Source organism: Ipomoea triloba, chromosome 1 (assembly GCF_003576645.1).
Source record: "Ipomoea triloba cultivar NCNSP0323 chromosome 1, ASM357664v1".
NCBI classification, from domain to species: domain Eukaryota; kingdom Viridiplantae; phylum Streptophyta; class Magnoliopsida; order Solanales; family Convolvulaceae; genus Ipomoea; species Ipomoea triloba.
Genome location: NC_044916.1, coordinates 6,718,871 through 6,736,574, shown reverse-complemented (window position 1 = coordinate 6,736,574; position 17,704 = coordinate 6,718,871). Strand labels below are relative to the sequence as shown.

General features: G+C 38.4%; 1 protein-coding gene across 1 annotated transcript; it reads right to left on the bottom strand.

Annotated features, from left to right (window-relative positions):
* Positions 1-8,020: 8,020 nt before the first annotated feature.
* Positions 8,021-10,000, bottom strand: LOC115998757. The gene has a single exon (XM_031238413.1). The coding sequence runs from the start codon at positions 9,909-9,911 to the stop codon at positions 8,235-8,237; it is 1,677 nt and encodes a 558-aa protein (XP_031094273.1). The 5' UTR covers positions 9,912-10,000; the 3' UTR covers positions 8,021-8,234.
* Positions 10,001-17,704: the final 7,704 nt, after the last annotated feature.

The window sequence follows — 17,704 nt, the reverse complement described above, 5'->3', positions numbered from 1 at the left end:
CTTTTTAGACAATAGTAGTTGTGGCCCTTTATAATGTGACCCTATGGATATTTATACATACAAAATTGATTGAAGAAAGGAAAGAAAAAAATTACTCCGTAACAAGTTTAGCCTTTAGAAATTTGGGATTTGTTTCCTAAGTTATAGGATTCCTTTCCTAATGGTAGAGAAGGAAATCTCACCCTCAAATACCAAGATACTGCTCTTCATGCCCCTAGGCTCTTCGTCCCGCTAGTCTCCTTACTCCCCGACCACTTGCGCCCGACTAGACAGTGAGCGGTACCGACCAACTGGACTACTCAGCACTTCTAACTGGGTGATGGCCGGCTGGTTGACTACTTGCTACTGGTCGGCAGGCTAGTTACCCTCACATTCCAGGGTAGGGCGTAAAAGATGGTTTAGAGCTTCTAACATCTCTAGGGCGCCAATCTAGCTTCTTGCCCCGCAGCTACTCGGAGGGCTAACCACTTACAGAGTCTGACTGCCTAGTGGCATTGACTAGGTTCCTGGGATTGGGTATCCATCAATCGATTTTATGGATAACCAATAAATATAAAATCCACATATCTCATGATTTCCAATCTAATAAAAACTAGCTACTCCAAAGCCCATTTCTAAATTTAATTTTAAAAAGAAAAAAGTGTCAAATAGGCCACTAAACTTATCGCTTATGTGCAATTAGACCATTGAACTTAAAAAGTGTGCAATTCAACCATCAAACAAGTAAAATATGTGCAATTAGGACATTTTTCTAAAATTTTTTAATTCAATTTGAGTTAAAAACATTTCAATATTGACTCCCAACTAGCATGGTAGAAGAAAATGCCACTCTTAATACATATACGTTAGTAATATAATTGGATTTTATAAGAAAATTATTGTAAAAATGGTTCAATTGCACAAATTTTGCTTGTTTGATGGCTGAATTGCACAATGTTTAAGTTCAATGGCCCAATTGTACAAAAGCCATAAGTTCAGTGGCCTATTTGACACTTTTTCCTTTTTAAAAAGATGTGACACGTTACGATTGGTGAATGATTAAAATAAAATGACAAAATCTTGTGTGGGACCGTCTCACGGATTCTTGTCCATGTGTCAGGTCAGATCAAGATCAAATGTAATACTTATACGGAAAAATGAAATACTAATAGGGAATAAAATGTTTATTACTTATATTTTAAAGTATATATTACAATTTTCTTCAAAAGTATTACATTTTTCCTTATAAGTAACAAACACCTGCCAACATTAGTTATAAGGAAAAATGTAATATTTTTTTTATGAGAAATGTAATATTTTCGTATTAAAATATAAAATTATTACATTTATCAATATAAGTATTACAATACAACTCGACTAAACTCGTATTATGGAAAAAATCCGTGAGAGCAACTAAAATATATGTCACCATTAACTAACCATAGTGTAGTGGACGTTAATTGCTGGGACCTGTTAATAAATAGATTGTGAAGTAGAGAATAATAATTTGCCCAAATAAACGACGCAGGAGGCTATGCCCCATTCCTGCCACTTATTTTTGTGCACTTGATTGGAAAATGAAATGCACAGAGAGTATAATTCGACAGCGATAGTGATGTAATCCTTGAAAATATTTGATTGTGATATTTTTTGTGAATTATTTTAACAATTAAAAAATCAATAGGTACTTTTAAAAAGTATATATTTTTGTTACATGATTTATATTCATTAGTATGTTAAATATATAAAAATTAAAAAAAAAACAAGGAAAAAAAGAGAGTAAATAATCAATAGTTAAACAACATGTCACGGAAAGTGCAAACGAGATGATACAGATCTCTTTTTATTTAACCATAAGTCTTCAGTTTAAAAAGTTTCAATTTTCATACATTATACATTTTCTCATCATATCCCTCCCCCTCCTCGTTGCTGGTAGCTTAGCGTTTTGGCATTGTTATTCAAATATACTTTTGATTGCAATGATTTAGATTTGCATTATATTGTACATTTCAATTCTATATTTTATACTTTTTGATGTGATAATTATTGTCCATTAATGTTAAGACTTTGTTTATTCTTGCAATACCATTTCACTTTTGAAAACGAGTCATACTTCAATTGTATCGTATTTACAATTTGTTCACTATTTTCTGACTATCCTTACAACTTCAATACACCTTGAAATATAATATAATATAATATAATATTAACATTTTAACTAATAAAAAATCAAATAAATTTATTCCCCATTAATAGTTTCTGGAATTTTTTTATTTTTTTATTGGAAAAATGAAAAACATAAAATAAAAATCTATTTTTTGGCACTGTTTTCTATTTCTATTTTTACATATGGAAAAGTGTTTTTTCATTTTTTTTTTCAATTTAGCAAAGGATTTGGAAAAACAATCTCTTTTTTCTTTACAGAATTTTCCAATTCAAATATAAAATCATGCATAACTTTATTTATAATCACTATTATTATTATCACATACAAATTTCACTTATCTATCTACTCATATCACCTACCCAACCATCTATCAATATACCTCTACCACCACATATATCTACTCATCTTAACATCACCACTATTATTCATATGATCTATATATTTACCACTATAACTACATATGACATTTTATATTTTTACTCTACATACCCATGTTATTAAAAATGACATGCAAATATGTAGTTATTTTTCTGTTTAGTCATTTTTAAATTTGAATCATAATACATTTAGAACTATATTAACGAAAATGAATAGTGTCCATACTCATTCTAAACCCGTTTGACACTACTTATATAGTACTCAAAACCAATTTAATGCGTGCATGGCACATGCTCGTACACAGACACATACCCATTTGAGTATCGAGCACGAGAATTTCACAACTACCCAAACTCGTTTCAAACTCGACTCTCAACTATATCCTATTAGGGTTTAAGTAATTGATATTATTTTACTCATTATCATCCATTAATATTATTCCTATCATCCGAATTAAAACAAAACACACAAAAAAAAAAAAAAAACAAACAAACAAACAAACAAAAACAAAAGCAAAAAAGTAAACTCAAAATTTTGAATATTCGAATCGACCCGATCCACCACACATACATTATCGCACCACTTGATATTATTGTCCCCTTTCACAAACATTATTTATCACCACACAATCAAACGAGAACTCTTCTCCGCACTTGAACCCTTCCACACACACACACACACACACACCAACCAAGCCTGTAGGCCTATAAGCTAATCTTTAAACATATATGCCTAGACTTATTTAGTTAAATAGGTTTTAAAATAGGCCTAGGTCTGGCATCTTTACTAAATAGGCTAGGTCTAGGTAGGCCCAAAATAGGCCAAGTTATCGGCCCCTTGATAGGAAGCTTAGCCTATTTTCACCCCTATGCAGGAGAAAGCAATCATCAGTATGTACAGTTGTTATGCCATGGACCTGAGTCCAAAACGGCGTTGTTTTGCTTTAAAACAACGCCGTCTGAATTAAATAATTGCTTCCTTCTTTCCTTGCCCTTAACTTGCCGTTTGTCTTCAGATTTGTTCCTCTGTATTCATAATTTTTGAAATCTATATATTCACAATTTTAGAATTGAATATTCACAATTTTAGATCTCAATATACAAAAGTACATAACTCAATATTCACAATTGCAAAACTCTATATTCACAATTTTTGAACATTATATTTGCAATTACAGAACTCTATATTCACAATTCATAACTCTATATTCACAATTGAAGAACTCTTTATTCACAATTACAAAACTATATATTCAATAATATAACACAATTTTTGAATCTATATTCAACAATATAACACAAATTTTGAATCTATATTCACAATTTTGAACTCTATATTCACAAAAAAAATAAATAAATAAAATAAAAATCATTGGTTGAGGAAATGGTGCCAATGACGGCACTGTTATTTCAGACACGCGTTTTGAACATAGGTCTACCTTGCAAGGTGGACCTGGGTCCATAGCATAATTTGCCTAGTATGTAGGCTACCATGTATATATATGGGAGGTTCAGGTGAGAATACATTTTCAAGTAAAAACATGCTCTCATGTTAAAAGTGATGACTGATCTAATCCATCTATCTAGGTAAATCAACGATTGATGATTGCTTAAAAATGAGGAGAAGTCGTGATAAAAGTCTTGTTCTAGTTTGCCGGGTTTCATAGAAACTTGAAGTCGTAGCTTGTTTTATCCTGAAAAACTTAGGTTACAACGCTCCTTGCACCAAGGGAGGTAGCAAATAAGGTTTTAAGCAAAGGTTTTAAGCATAGTGTAGTGAGTATACGACTCAAGCTAACCACCCTCTAGAAAAATCTTTTTGTATTTTTGTGCTTGTTACTTTCCAGAAATATTATTTTCGTAGTAATATTTCCTAACATATAATCCTCAGAATTTTGGGGTTTGTCTATTTAAGTTTTTATTTGCTACCTTTCCCCATTGACATTACTATGTCATACCCATGCCTCGTTAAAACCACACTAGAAAAACCATGTGGAAAAAATCTAGTGAGAAAAAGAGTACATGGTATGCATGTATTCGTATGTTGCAAAATGTACAACTGTTAGTTCTTTTAAGACGTTATCTTCAAGATTGATTAAGACCCAATCTCCAGGATTGATTAAGACTCAATCTTCAGGATTGATTATAATCTTCAGGATTTTGAATTGAGTAAGATCGAATCTTCAAGATTGATTCATGTAAATGTACTCTCCCGTTTTTCCCCTGAAGATAACAATCTTCAAGTTTTACATGGCTTAAAGTAAAGTTACGTACTGTTTCGAAATGTGTAGAGAAGGGATATGGTACAATCTTCAAGATTGTCATTATTAGAATTTATCATATTTCTCATGATCATCTGGACCAATAAAATTACTTATATTTTTATATTTTGTTGCTCCCCTTAAAAATCCATCCATCTAGGTAGATCAACAGTTGATGATTGCTTAAAATTGAGGAGAAAATATGCGGGTTAGTTTTATAAATATTAGAAATTTAAAGTTTTCAATAATTATAAAATTGACATCGTGTTTTTTACTAAAACTCTCAATCATTAATAAACTTTGATGAGCAGTGGAGATCAACCCTCGTTCTTCACTTTTTACCGGATCGGAGGATCATGTTCTCATTTGATTATGCCCTTATAGGTGTGTATTTATACATTATATTTGGAAATGGGGAGTATGACAGAAAAAATTAAAGAAATAAAAACTGAATTTTTTTTAAAAAGGAAAAATTAAAAAGAACAGAAAGCTGAATTAAATGCATTGTAAATTCTGTGTCTGTCCACATTAATAATATTTGTCTTTAAAAAACTTTATTCTTATATAAAAGGGAAAATGGCACTATTTCCCCCTATGTTATGTGCATATAGCACTTTTCTCCCCTGTGTTATTAAAGTGACAGTTTTTTCCTCTCAGTTATTTTAAAAGTGGTAATTTTCTCCCCTGTAATGTTAAATTGACATTTTTGCCCTTAAAAATAATTATTTCATTTATTTTTATTCTCCAACCAATTATTACTAATATGTATGGAAGATCACGGTTTGATACGAACCTAATCGAACACTGTAGCAATTAAACTTAAATAGTATGGACGGTAGTTACAGTTACGATTCAAAACCGAAAAAATAAAATAAAATAATTGATGAATTTAGACTATTTTTTAAAAAAAAAAATTGAATACTACTAACTCTATTACAATGCAGTATTTGTTCACAACCAATTATTGGTACTGCCTCCACTGAGGCTCAAACCCACCGCCTCCCGTATAAAGGGAAGGGTTTGATGCCACTGGACCACAAGGTCCTTGGCATAAGAAAATTAAAAAAAATAAATAAGTTTTGATTGACGGTTCAAAATCGAAATTGTAATCGAACCGTACCGATTTATCAAAATAAGTGTTTGATCATTTTCACTATATATGACTGTGGTTCAGTACCGGTTCACGATTCACGGTTCAATAATTATTTAATTTTATTTTTTTCGGTTCTGAATCGTAACCAGAACCGTCCATACTATTTCGGTATGACTGCTACAGTGTTTGGTTAGGTTCGAACTGGATCGTGATCATCCATACATATAAGTAATAATTTGTTGGAGAAGAAAAATAAATGAATAATTATTTTTAAGGGTAAAAATGTCAATTTAACATTTAAAACAACCACTTTAATAATACAGGGGGAAAAAGTGCTACATGCACATAACATAGGGCGAAAATGTGTCATTTTCCCTATATAAAATTGAAGTTAGAGTCTTATATGCAATGACAATGACAATGAAATGATAATTATTATTATTAGTTTATAATATCCGATGAAGTATTCATAGTGGGTACATGAATTTGACAAGATGCAAGTTTTGAAATTCTTTACCCACCTGAAGTTTAGGGCAAGTGGTAAATTTGTTAGAACAAGTAAGGTGGTTGATTTAATAACCTCTTACCCTTTCTCTGCCCCCAACCCTCCCCCTCCCCCTCCCCCAATCCACACACTTGTGTTTAAGCGTCTTTTTTTTTTTTTTTTTGAGTGACGAGGAAAGCCGATTCAAATCAAGAAGATTAATAAGCTAAATTGTTCATACGATAAGTCAAACTCGAAACTTTGTTAATATCAAGTTAACAACATGACCAACTTGGTTACGATTGTTCCATTGTGTTTAAGTTGAGAGGGAGCAACAAGGTGGGTATTTGTCTATTTAACATTACCCAAATTGAATTACTCATATAATTTCTAGAATCCATTCGAACTAAACATTACGCATATCTATTTTAAACTCGTTTATCACTATCCATAATATACTAAACTTGTTTGAGAGATTTTAATAAAATAAAAATAAAAGAATTATTATAAAACTGATTTTTATCATATTTTATAAAAATTATACACTCTAATTAACAATAATAATAATAACAACAACAATAATAATAATACTATAATATAAATATATATAATTGGATACCAGTTTATCTTATAAATTAAAATCCAGCTCGAATAAATATTTTTAATTTCTAAATCTAATTATAGCATCCGTAAACTCGTCATATCAGGATTTAATTAGAAATGGTACCTAGCCATTCTTATTCAATTAAGTTTCATAAAAAGTGATAACTACCATATAGTGTGATGATATTTCAGTTATCATTCTAAATGTGTCATTATAGGTTCGAAATCTAGGGTGGTAATAAGAGTTTAGATTCTTTGGGCGTAAAATGTCTAAGAAAGTATAGAACAGATACCCTGTACTTCATAAAATACTATGAGTATTTAAAAAAAAAAATCCATCAAAAGTATATGTGAACAGCGAAGCATGGTTAATACATTGATCACTGTTTTAATGTCTTTTCTTTTTAGAGTTTATTGTATTTTATTTAATCAATTAGTGAATAATTATATTGATTCAATTTTTTAATGTAAAGATAAAATAGTGGTGTTTGGTAAATTAGATAAATGTGAATCGTACATGTACTTTTGTCATTTTTATCGTATCGTCTCAGGAGAATCTAATACATTAACTTATAGAGGTAAAATGTGGAGGTCAACGGTCAACCCTCAATTTTCTGACCTATTCCTTTTTCATATTCATAAAACCGTTTAAATGTACTTTTCATGTTGGACAGCGACAGCTTTAACACCCAACTACCCAAGACTTGATTGAGAGGCCAATTATTTCGGCAAATCCAAAGATTAAATGCTCCTAATCTCACCTTTGTTTTCATTTACATCAAATACTATAAGCTCGCACATTGTAATTAATTAAACAAAATCTCATAATTATTCTTACTTTATTACTTTGTGAAATTCCTAACTACTTCAATACATGAGTTGTCCGCCTCCCTTATGTGGTGAATTTTGTACAACATGTCAAATGTGAGAATACAAGATCATTAATTTTCAGAGTTTCAATTTCTTTAACTATTATATTTATGTCACTCGATAATACACAACAAACCAAAGACATGAAATCATGAATTATGGCAAGGCTGGAAGGGACAATTTCCATAACTATGTAACATAGTTTTCAACCTTTAATTTTGATGTATACTTCCATGATTCAACATTTATACACAAGCATCTATTTATTATAATTGTTTTTGTTTTTTTTTTCTACGACAATCTATAAAAGAAAGCAAAATTACAAATTCAAGAAAAAAAAAGGCAATTAAATAAATATATTATCCTAGATACAGAGATTAACAGTGTTCCTAGTTGTCTGTCAGGGTCTGCTAAAAATTCCCCATAACTTGCCATGACAGAGACGGTGCAAGAGCTTCTTGGCGCCATCTACTTCCATCTCCACCAGTTTCTGCAGATGCGCGACGGCTCCGGCAGCCACCATTGTTTTCCGGCAAGTCTTGGACTCCACCACGGCGTTCAAGATCGATATCGGAGCCTTTTTGTCCAGATTATGGAGGATCGGGTCTAGGAGCTGAACAACGCTCGGAATTCCCCTCTCTTCGTTCTTGAAAATCCTGTGGTTTCCGGCGTAAGCCATGAGATTTGAGAGGGCTTTCGCGGCGGCGTCTTTCTCCTCCACCGCCTTGCCGTCCAGCATTGCCACTAGCGCCGGGATGGATCCGATTTCGCCCAATTCCTTTCGGGTTCTGGCGGTGGACCCTAGGTCGGAGACCGCTCTCGCGGCGGCTATTCGGACGCCTAGAACCCCGCAGTTGAGAACGGATGCAATGCGGGTCAGGAATTCGTGCTCCACTAAGAAATCGGCGATTAACGGGCACGAAGCTAGGGCTCTCACCATTTCAACGGGAGCTTCGAGGCTCTGAATCGAAGGAGATGAGTCCCAGAAATTCTTGAGGCTCTCGATTCCTCCTTCTCTAGCTACGATTATCTTGAGATTATCGTCTCCGTTCACTAAATTGCATAAACACCCGATCGCGTTCTCCTGAGCAGAGGTCGTGCCTGAATTTGAGAGGTGCAGGAGGATCATTATCGCGTTTTCTTCGATGAAATCGTCCTTGATTTCTCCGAACACGGCTAAGCTCTTGAGGACGGCGGCGGCCACCGCCTGGCAATTGGGCGTGCCGGTTTGGCAAATCTGTAGCAAAGATGAAATTCCTCCTCTGCACCCGATGGCCCTGGCGTTCTCCTTGCTGTGGCACAGTACCTGGAGGGCAATACAGGAATTTTCCTTGGCCGTAACGCTGCAGGACTCGAGGACACGGAGGAGGTTGTGGAGGAGACTCAATCCCTCGGCTACCAAGACGTGCTTGCTGGAATCGACGGTTGAGATTTTCGCCAAGGCGGTAACGGTTTTCTCCTTAATCTCCGGGGAGGAGGTGGAATCGAGTAGGGTGACGAGCACCGGAACCACTCCCTGCGCCACCGCAATCAACACGTTCTTATCGTCTTCCTGCAAGAGCCGTAGGAGCGAGTCGAGCACCGAGTTCTTCGACTCAGTGGTCCCGATCTGGAGCCGAGTGATCAGATTCCTCGTCTCCGCCCTAATCGTCTCCCTCTTCGAATAACTACTCCCCGAAACGGCGCCGTTTTCGCAGAGAACCCCGCTCTTTATCAAAACCTCGAGGTCTCTGCTCAGGCTATCGATTTTCGCGGACAAGGAGTCGATGTCGTTCTGCGTCTTCAGCTTCCCGCCGGGAGGGTTAGGGTTATGGCAGCGAGCCGAGAGAGATATCCCGTCGGAAAGCGCGGCGGAGAGCGACCGGAGAAGGTCCGCCGAGAGAGGATTGTCATTCGCCGCCGCGGAGGAAAGCTCAGAGAGGTGAGTCTGAAGCCCCGAGAGCTTCGTTCTCATCAGAGACCATTTTCCCTTGAAGCTTTGAGTTTCAGTAATGGAATCAAGGAGGGACAGTAGTACTTCGGTGCTTGATACAACGAGATCAACCGGCTCTTTGAGCTTCTCCTCTGATACTTTCATGGCGACTCGACTTTCAGAGAGAGAACAGAAAGGGGGGAGAGAGAGAGAGAGAGAGAGAGAAAGGAACGTATTGAGGAAGGCAATGAGTAGACAGACAGTACTTGGAGCGATATACGAAAATGGGGAAATATACGCGGTGTCACTGCCACACGCCACATGAGAGCGTGGACGACACTCCTTTTGCGTTATAAAAGAAAAAAAAATGTGGGAAGGCATGCATTAGCATGTGAAGTAAATATTCCTCCATTTTATTATGAATTTAATTTTTGTAATTAATCTATACATGAGAAGAAAAATATCTTGCGCATTAAAAAATATATTGAAATTTTTATTAAAATTTAATTTTCTTTAATAAAAATATCAGAGAGTTGAATGAAACAAAGAAGAATATATATTGACATAAAAATATTCTATCAAATAATATGATGGGTATAATAAAATACATGAAATGATATTTTGACATGTTTGATTGAATTAATTTGTTTTAATGTGACAAAACAAATCTACATATATCTAGTGGAAATAAACTACAATTCAAATTAAAATGTATTCATATTTCATAATCATCAATCTTAGGGTGTGTTTGGTTCTCACAAGGAAATTAGAATCGGAATATAAATCAAATACAGAGTATTTGGTAATAGTAATGGCTTTTGGTTAAAGTTTTTTGCATATTTGGTAGTTGGGTGGAATTGAAATGATTACCAATATTGATAAAATACAAAAAAAAAACACGAAAAATCAAAACAATTGATCCTATATATAATGACATTCAAAGCATAAATATGAACAAAAAAAATCAAAACAAAAATCTAAAAGTACTAATCCAAACTTAAAAATTAGATTACCAATAAGATGGAGTGATACCCATTTTTAATTAGGGAATGAGATTTTTAATTGAATGGGTAATCAAATCTTATAGCTATATGCCAAAGACCTTGTGGTCAAGTGGCATCCGGTATTCCGATTAACACTCTCACATGGATGATGGGAATGGATTCGAGCCTTAGTGGAGGCAATTGTTGACTTGTGAGTCAGTAGTAAACTGTCTTTTAAAACACCAACTACGATTTTTATTTTCATTCCTAATGTGTAAACCCATGATCCAAAATTAATGCAAAAATATTTATATTCAACTAGTATAGAAAAAAAATGATTATAGTCTATATCCTCATAATAATTTTTTTTTAAACCACATAATAATAAATATTTATATTCAACTAGTATAGAAAAAAAATGATTATAGTCTATATCCTCATAATAATTTTTTTTTAAAACCACATAATAATTTAATCCTCAATTGATTACATAATCTAATACCAAATTGAAGCATGTGTTTGATCCCAACTAAAAGACTAATTGATAATTGGACTGCACATTTATATTTATATATTACATGTTCAATATGTCTCCTCACATTTATTATTAATGGACTCCAAACAATATGTGAACTATAGTCTCTTAATATGTACGTATGTGGCCAAGCACCTTGTGCTCAGATGACATGTAGTTGACTCTCTCATATGGAAGGTTATGTGATCGAGCCAGAGTGGAGGCTATATTTCTTTGTGTTTCAACATGTTGAGAAAGTATAGATTAACCGACCCTACAATGTAATAGGGTTAGTTATATTTTTAAAAAAAATGTATAAGAGCTGTAGGGTTTGTCTAATTATTTGAAATTTTGGTTAATAGGGTTAAGTTTTCAAAGAATAAATCGTTACTAAATTAGAAAGGGAAAGGCTTGGTGAGTTATGTTGGTGATGAAACTGGAAAATGACTTACAATTTTACAAATTTAGAAGAAAAAGTGTCTTTAGGAGATTGGTATGGTCTAGTAAATGAAAAGACATACTTAAAATATGCTTTCAACAATAAAGTGAAAGTTTAAAGTATAGATGAAATCGAAAAACTTAAGTTATTGATGGGTAAATATGCACATGTACTAGTCGGTCCGTAGATCACCTGTCCGTCGGTCACCCAACCTGTCCGTCAACGGTCACCCAACGGCCGTCGACAACTTTTCGGGAACAGGGGATCCGTGTTTTCATCACCTCGAGCAACTCAACCACTTCGAGCAAACCGATGCGCATTTTGCGGAGTGACAGCCCATATGCCCTCCACTTGCATATCAGACACCATGTGCATAGTGAATCCACTTTGTATAAATAGGGGTCATTCCCCTCACTGGAGAGGGGACTCATCAGTACTACACTAATACACTTGTGATTTGCTCATTCGTCTCTCTTGCTCTCTCCTTGTTACTGTTCGTCACCTGTAGAGCGATATAGCTTCTTACCGCTCAGTCGTCAACCGGTAGAGCGACCGATTAACCGGCCGAGCGGCATCCTTCACCACACGTAACACACGTATCCGTAGCGTAATCGTAGACCCGTTTACATTTACGCTATCATTGGCGCCGTCTGTGGGGATTGAACGAGTCACTCTGTTCTATCCCTTTATCTTTTCTTTCTTCACACTATTATCCGTCTTAAAATGACGAACAGCAGGAGAAATCGTAGCCGAAGTCACATGCGAAAGAGAAATTCAACCCGTCGGGTGACTAAAGCAGTTCTAGAGGACGATTTACGCCAACAATTAGATCGGTCAAGGAACTTGAACAACGAGCTCACGTCCAATCCGTCAAGAAAAAACATACAACCAACCCAACCGGTTGGTTCGAGCGAAGGCCTACATGCTGGACAAACGAATTTTCAAATGACAATTACATGTGCCATGTTGCTGCCAGTAGGCCAAACGTTGACCTCAACGCCAAGTATATTTGGAGGGAATCAAATACAAGGAGCACCGCAACATGGACCCACACCGATGTGCCAACCAGGGCTGGGAACTCTTGGGTACTATGTTACGACACCCACCCCCCGAATGACGACGAACCCTCAGAGTCCTATCGCTCAACAACAAATGCCTCAACTTTTCGATGCACAACAGTCGCATCTACAACCTCAAGGGAGCAACCAAGAGGAAGTTCGATTGGCGAATCGTACGCAAAGACTAGATCGAGAAGAACATAAAAAGCATCGACAGGATGACGTCATACCACGCAGAAGTGTTTTCGACCGAATTCAAAAGAGTGCTAAATTCCGATTGGGGGTTCGAGGTAACCATGATCGACAAACATCACGGATGATTACAAAGAAGCGGCTCAAAGAACGCACTACAAGCGGAACGGAAGGCTTAGCTGGTTGGGTGGACAACCAAGATGCATGGAAGAATGGGTTAGCTGTCTGACCATGGGATCCTACAAGTCTTAGACTTCTTCGTTTGGAGTTTAGTTCGACCTGCACGTTCGTTTGGGGTTGTGTTCGACCTGCACGTTCGTTTGGGGTTGTGTTCGACCTGCACGGATTTTCGTTTGGGGTTATGTTCGACCTGCACGAATTTTCGTTTGGGGTTTTATTCTACCTGCACGGATCTCCGTTTGGGGTTTTGTTCGACCTGCACGGATCTCCGTTTGGGGTGTTGTTCGACCTGCACGTTTGGGGTTATGTTCGACCTGCACGAATTTTCGTTTGGGGTTTTGTTCGACCTGCACGAATCTTCGTTTGGGGTTGTGTTCGACCTGCACGTTTGGGTTTTATTCGACCTGCATGGATCTCCGTTTGGGGTTTTGTTCGACCTGCACGGATCCGTTTGGGGTTTTGTTCGACCTGCACGTTTGGGGTTATGATCGACCTGCACGAATTTTTCGTTTGGGGTTTTTTCGACCTACACGAATCTTCGTTTGGGGTTGTGTTCGACCTGCACGTTTGGGGTTATGATTCGACCTGCACGGATCTCCGTTTGGAGTTTTGTTCGACCTGCACGTTTGGGGTTATGCTCAACCTGCACGAATTTTTCGTTTGGGGTTTTGTTCGACCTGCACGAATCTTCGTTTGGGGTTGTGTTCGACCTGCACGTTTGGGGTTATGATTCGACCTGCACGGATCTCCGTTTGGGGTTTTGTTCGACCTGCACGGATCCGTTTGGGGTTTTGTTCGACCTGCATGGATCTCTGTTTGGGGTTTTGTTCGACCTGCACGGATCTCCGTTTGGGGTTTTGTTTGACCTGCACGAATATTCGTTTGGAGTTTTGTTCAACCTGAATCTTCGTTTGGGGTTTTGTTCGACATGCACGAGTAAATGTAACCATCAGAGCAGCCAAGTTGTGCAAGTTTGTTAGCAGCGAGAGTTGGATGGAAGAATATACTACTTGAGAAATTGCAAGAAAGCATAGAGAAGCTTGAAGAGATAAGAGAATGTACTACTTGAAAAACTGCAAGAAAGCATAGAGAAGCTTGAATATTATCTTATGTCAAGGAATTTGCAAGATGGTTGATCAGTCGACCAACATCTTGGGAGTCAAGCAACCAACACCAGCCAACCAAGCACAACCTGCACCGACGAGCGAAACACTTGCGGATGCCGATCAACCTGCACCAGCCAACCAAGCACAACCCGCACCAACGAGCGAAACACTTGCGGATGTCGATCAACCTGCACCAGCCAACCAAGCACAACCCGCACCAACGCGAAACACTTGTGGATGCCGATCAACCTGTCCCAGCCAACTAAGCACAACCTGCGGATGCCGATCAACCTGTCCCAGCCAACTAAGCACAACCTGCAGATGCCGATCAACCTGTCCCAGCCAACTAAGCACAACCTGCACATGCCGATCAACCTGTCCCAGCCAACTAAGCACAACCTGCACCGACGAGCGAAGCATTTGTAGCCAACTAAGCACAACCTGCACCGACGAGCGAAGCATTTGTGGACGCCAATCAACCTACACCACCGACGAGCGAAGCATTTGTGGACGCCAATCAACCTACACTAAGCACTTCGTGTGACGGGCGATTCGACCACTTGAATGTTATGCAATCTGGTCGATCATCCGCTGGGAAGCCTAGCCACCTTCAACGGACAACAACCACTTCAACATCAAGCCATTGACAGAGTGATATGTTGAACAACCACTTGCATATCGACAGATTACTTGGTGTGTAGTAATCTACCGTGTTTTGACCAATCACTTGGACGATAAACAATCTATGTCGATATGGCGAGCAATCGGTAGACAAATCGCTTGGATGAGGAGCAACGGACGATCGGCCACCTGGATGGCAACGTATACTTGGCCAACCACTCTGATGTCAAGTAACTTGTGACAAAGTGATATGTCAATTGATGGATGTGAGGCATCTGTCGACAAATCAACCAATGGCGTCCACGAGCAAACACCCAATCAAGGAAACAACATGTTACGTAATGACAAAGTGAAGGAAGGAAATGATTCATACACGCAAAGTTAAAAATACAACCGACACAAGCGGGGTCGGTCTCCCGATCACACTCCACAAACAAGCAACTACGGAGAACAAAACAATCATGGATCTTGACCACGCGATGAGGAAGGACCCGTCGGAGGCTTCTTGAAGGGCTCTGGACCAGGAGGTGTCAGATCTTCGGGCAGAACGGTACGAACCGATTCCCAATCCTCAGGGAGAGCATTTTGTAATATGTGATACAAAGTTTGTTGCATGCCCCTTGTTCCTTTGAGATAACCCCATGCGGTCACCTTACGTATCATCGCTGATATCACTGGGTCTTCTCGGAACATATGGAACAAAGGAATAGCCGCATCCTCGGAGGGACATAAAGCAGATAACAGACCGGGCACCTCGGATGGTCGAGATACGAAATAAGCAATGGCATCTCGACGAAACTGATCGGAATTCGGATACTGTCCCAAAGAATAGAGTTGGGCGTCCAAATGGGATATTTGTTCTCGACGAGATTCGAGTTGGTTTTCCTGATCCCTCACGGTGGCCCTGAGTGATTGTGTTTCCTTTTCCCATCCTATAGCAGTAAGCTGGCATCGCAGGAACAACTCGGCGCCTGTGCTAGCAACCTGACATAAACACGATCATAAACCACAGTTTAGAAAGTACCAANGGATGGTCGAGATACGAAATAAGCAATGGCATCTCGACGAAACTGATCGGAATTCGGATACTGTCCCAAAGAATAGAGTTGGGCGTCTAAATGGGATATTTGTTCTCGACGAGATTCGAGTTGGTTTTCCTGATCCCTCACGGTGGCCCTGAGTGATTTTGTTTCCTTTTCCCATCCTATAGCAGTAAGCTGGCATCGCAGGAACAGCTCGGCGCCTGTGCTAGCAACCTGACATAAACACGATCATAAACCACAGCCTGTGCTAGCAACCTGACATAAACACGATCATAAACCACAGTTTAGAAAGTAAACCTGACATAAACACGATCATAAACCACAGTTTAGAAAGTACACCTGACATAAACACGATCATAAACCACAGTTTAGAAAGTACTAAACGAAGAAAAGAGAGATCAGCAACTCAATGATTGGAGTAAGTACGTTAGCTAGGTGATGGGCTAGCTGCTCAGCAACTTTTTCGTTGGACAAAGTGGCGATGCCCGAGGGTGGAGGACTCAGCTGGAGTAACAGATCGAACATTTTTCGCAAATCAACTGGTGCGCGGGTCAACGCGCTCACAAGTGGAGACTCCCCGTCGAAGTTAGGACAAGTGGCAAAAGCGTTCCCCGACACCTCACTTTCAACCTCACCTATGGGACGCTTCCCATGTGATTTAGGGGGAAACGGAGCAGAAGGAAAGCCAGGGCTACCAAATTCATAACGGGGGATAGTAGGAGGTACAAATTTCTTTTTCAAAATAATCTTTGGCAATCCAGATCGACTACTCCCGCTTGCGCCTGCACCTAGCAGTTCCTTTAATTCAGGATCAATATCCGGCGCTCCTGGATGTTAATAAGAAATAACAAAGCGTGTGAGGAATCAAAGATTAAAAGGGGAGACATGTGCTAACCGTTTAAGATCCAACCTTGGGCCCCGTAAATTAGAGCAGGGAGTCGAGCTGCATCAAAAGCCTCTGCGGAGTGGTAAATCTCCCAAGAATAGCATTCAGACTTAATCTTCTCAACAGCAATGTGAATCTCTGGAGTCTCAGGGGGTACCACGCACTTACGCATCCGACGAGACCATTCATTTTTGAAAGGAAGATCACCATCCAGACGTACCCGAAGAAATTTCTCTTTCCATCTACGGTTGTTGTCAGGCAAGTCAGAAACTTTCCCAGCCGTCCCACGACATTGGATAATGACAAAACCGTTGCGATGGTTCTTCCCCATGCACTTTACCAGATGGAGAAAATTGAAGAGTTCTAGTGTACAAGGCACTTGGTGACGTTTGCAAATCTGAGGGTAGCATGCAAGAATACGATGTGCGTTGGGTGCTATCTGACCTGGAACTATGCCGTAATAATTCACGAAGTCAACAAGGAATGGGTCAAAGGGGATGCGCAAACCGGCTTTCAAGGAATCAAAATGTACACCTACCCAATTCTTTTGGTGGCAATCAATGATGTTGGAAGGACGACGATCAATTGAGTAAGAAATCCCCTTTCCAATTAGCTTCTTGAGTTGTTCTACCTCTTTTTCGGTAAAATCAATTCCAACGATACGAGCACCATCGGAATCCAAGTCGACATAGTCACGTGATACTCCAGTTTGACTTCTTGAGAGTTCCTTGGGATTATGGGAGGTACCTTCGCCTAGTTGAACCTCAAAATTCTTTGATGAAATTTTTGAACGCTTGGATCGCGGGGTAACGTGCGAACGAGCTTGGGGCGCATCGTCAGAATTACTCGATTCCTCAGACGCACTAACATCCTCATCATCGCTGTCATAGTCGCGCATACACCATTTTTTGTCTTGCGACATGCTACATTAGCAAA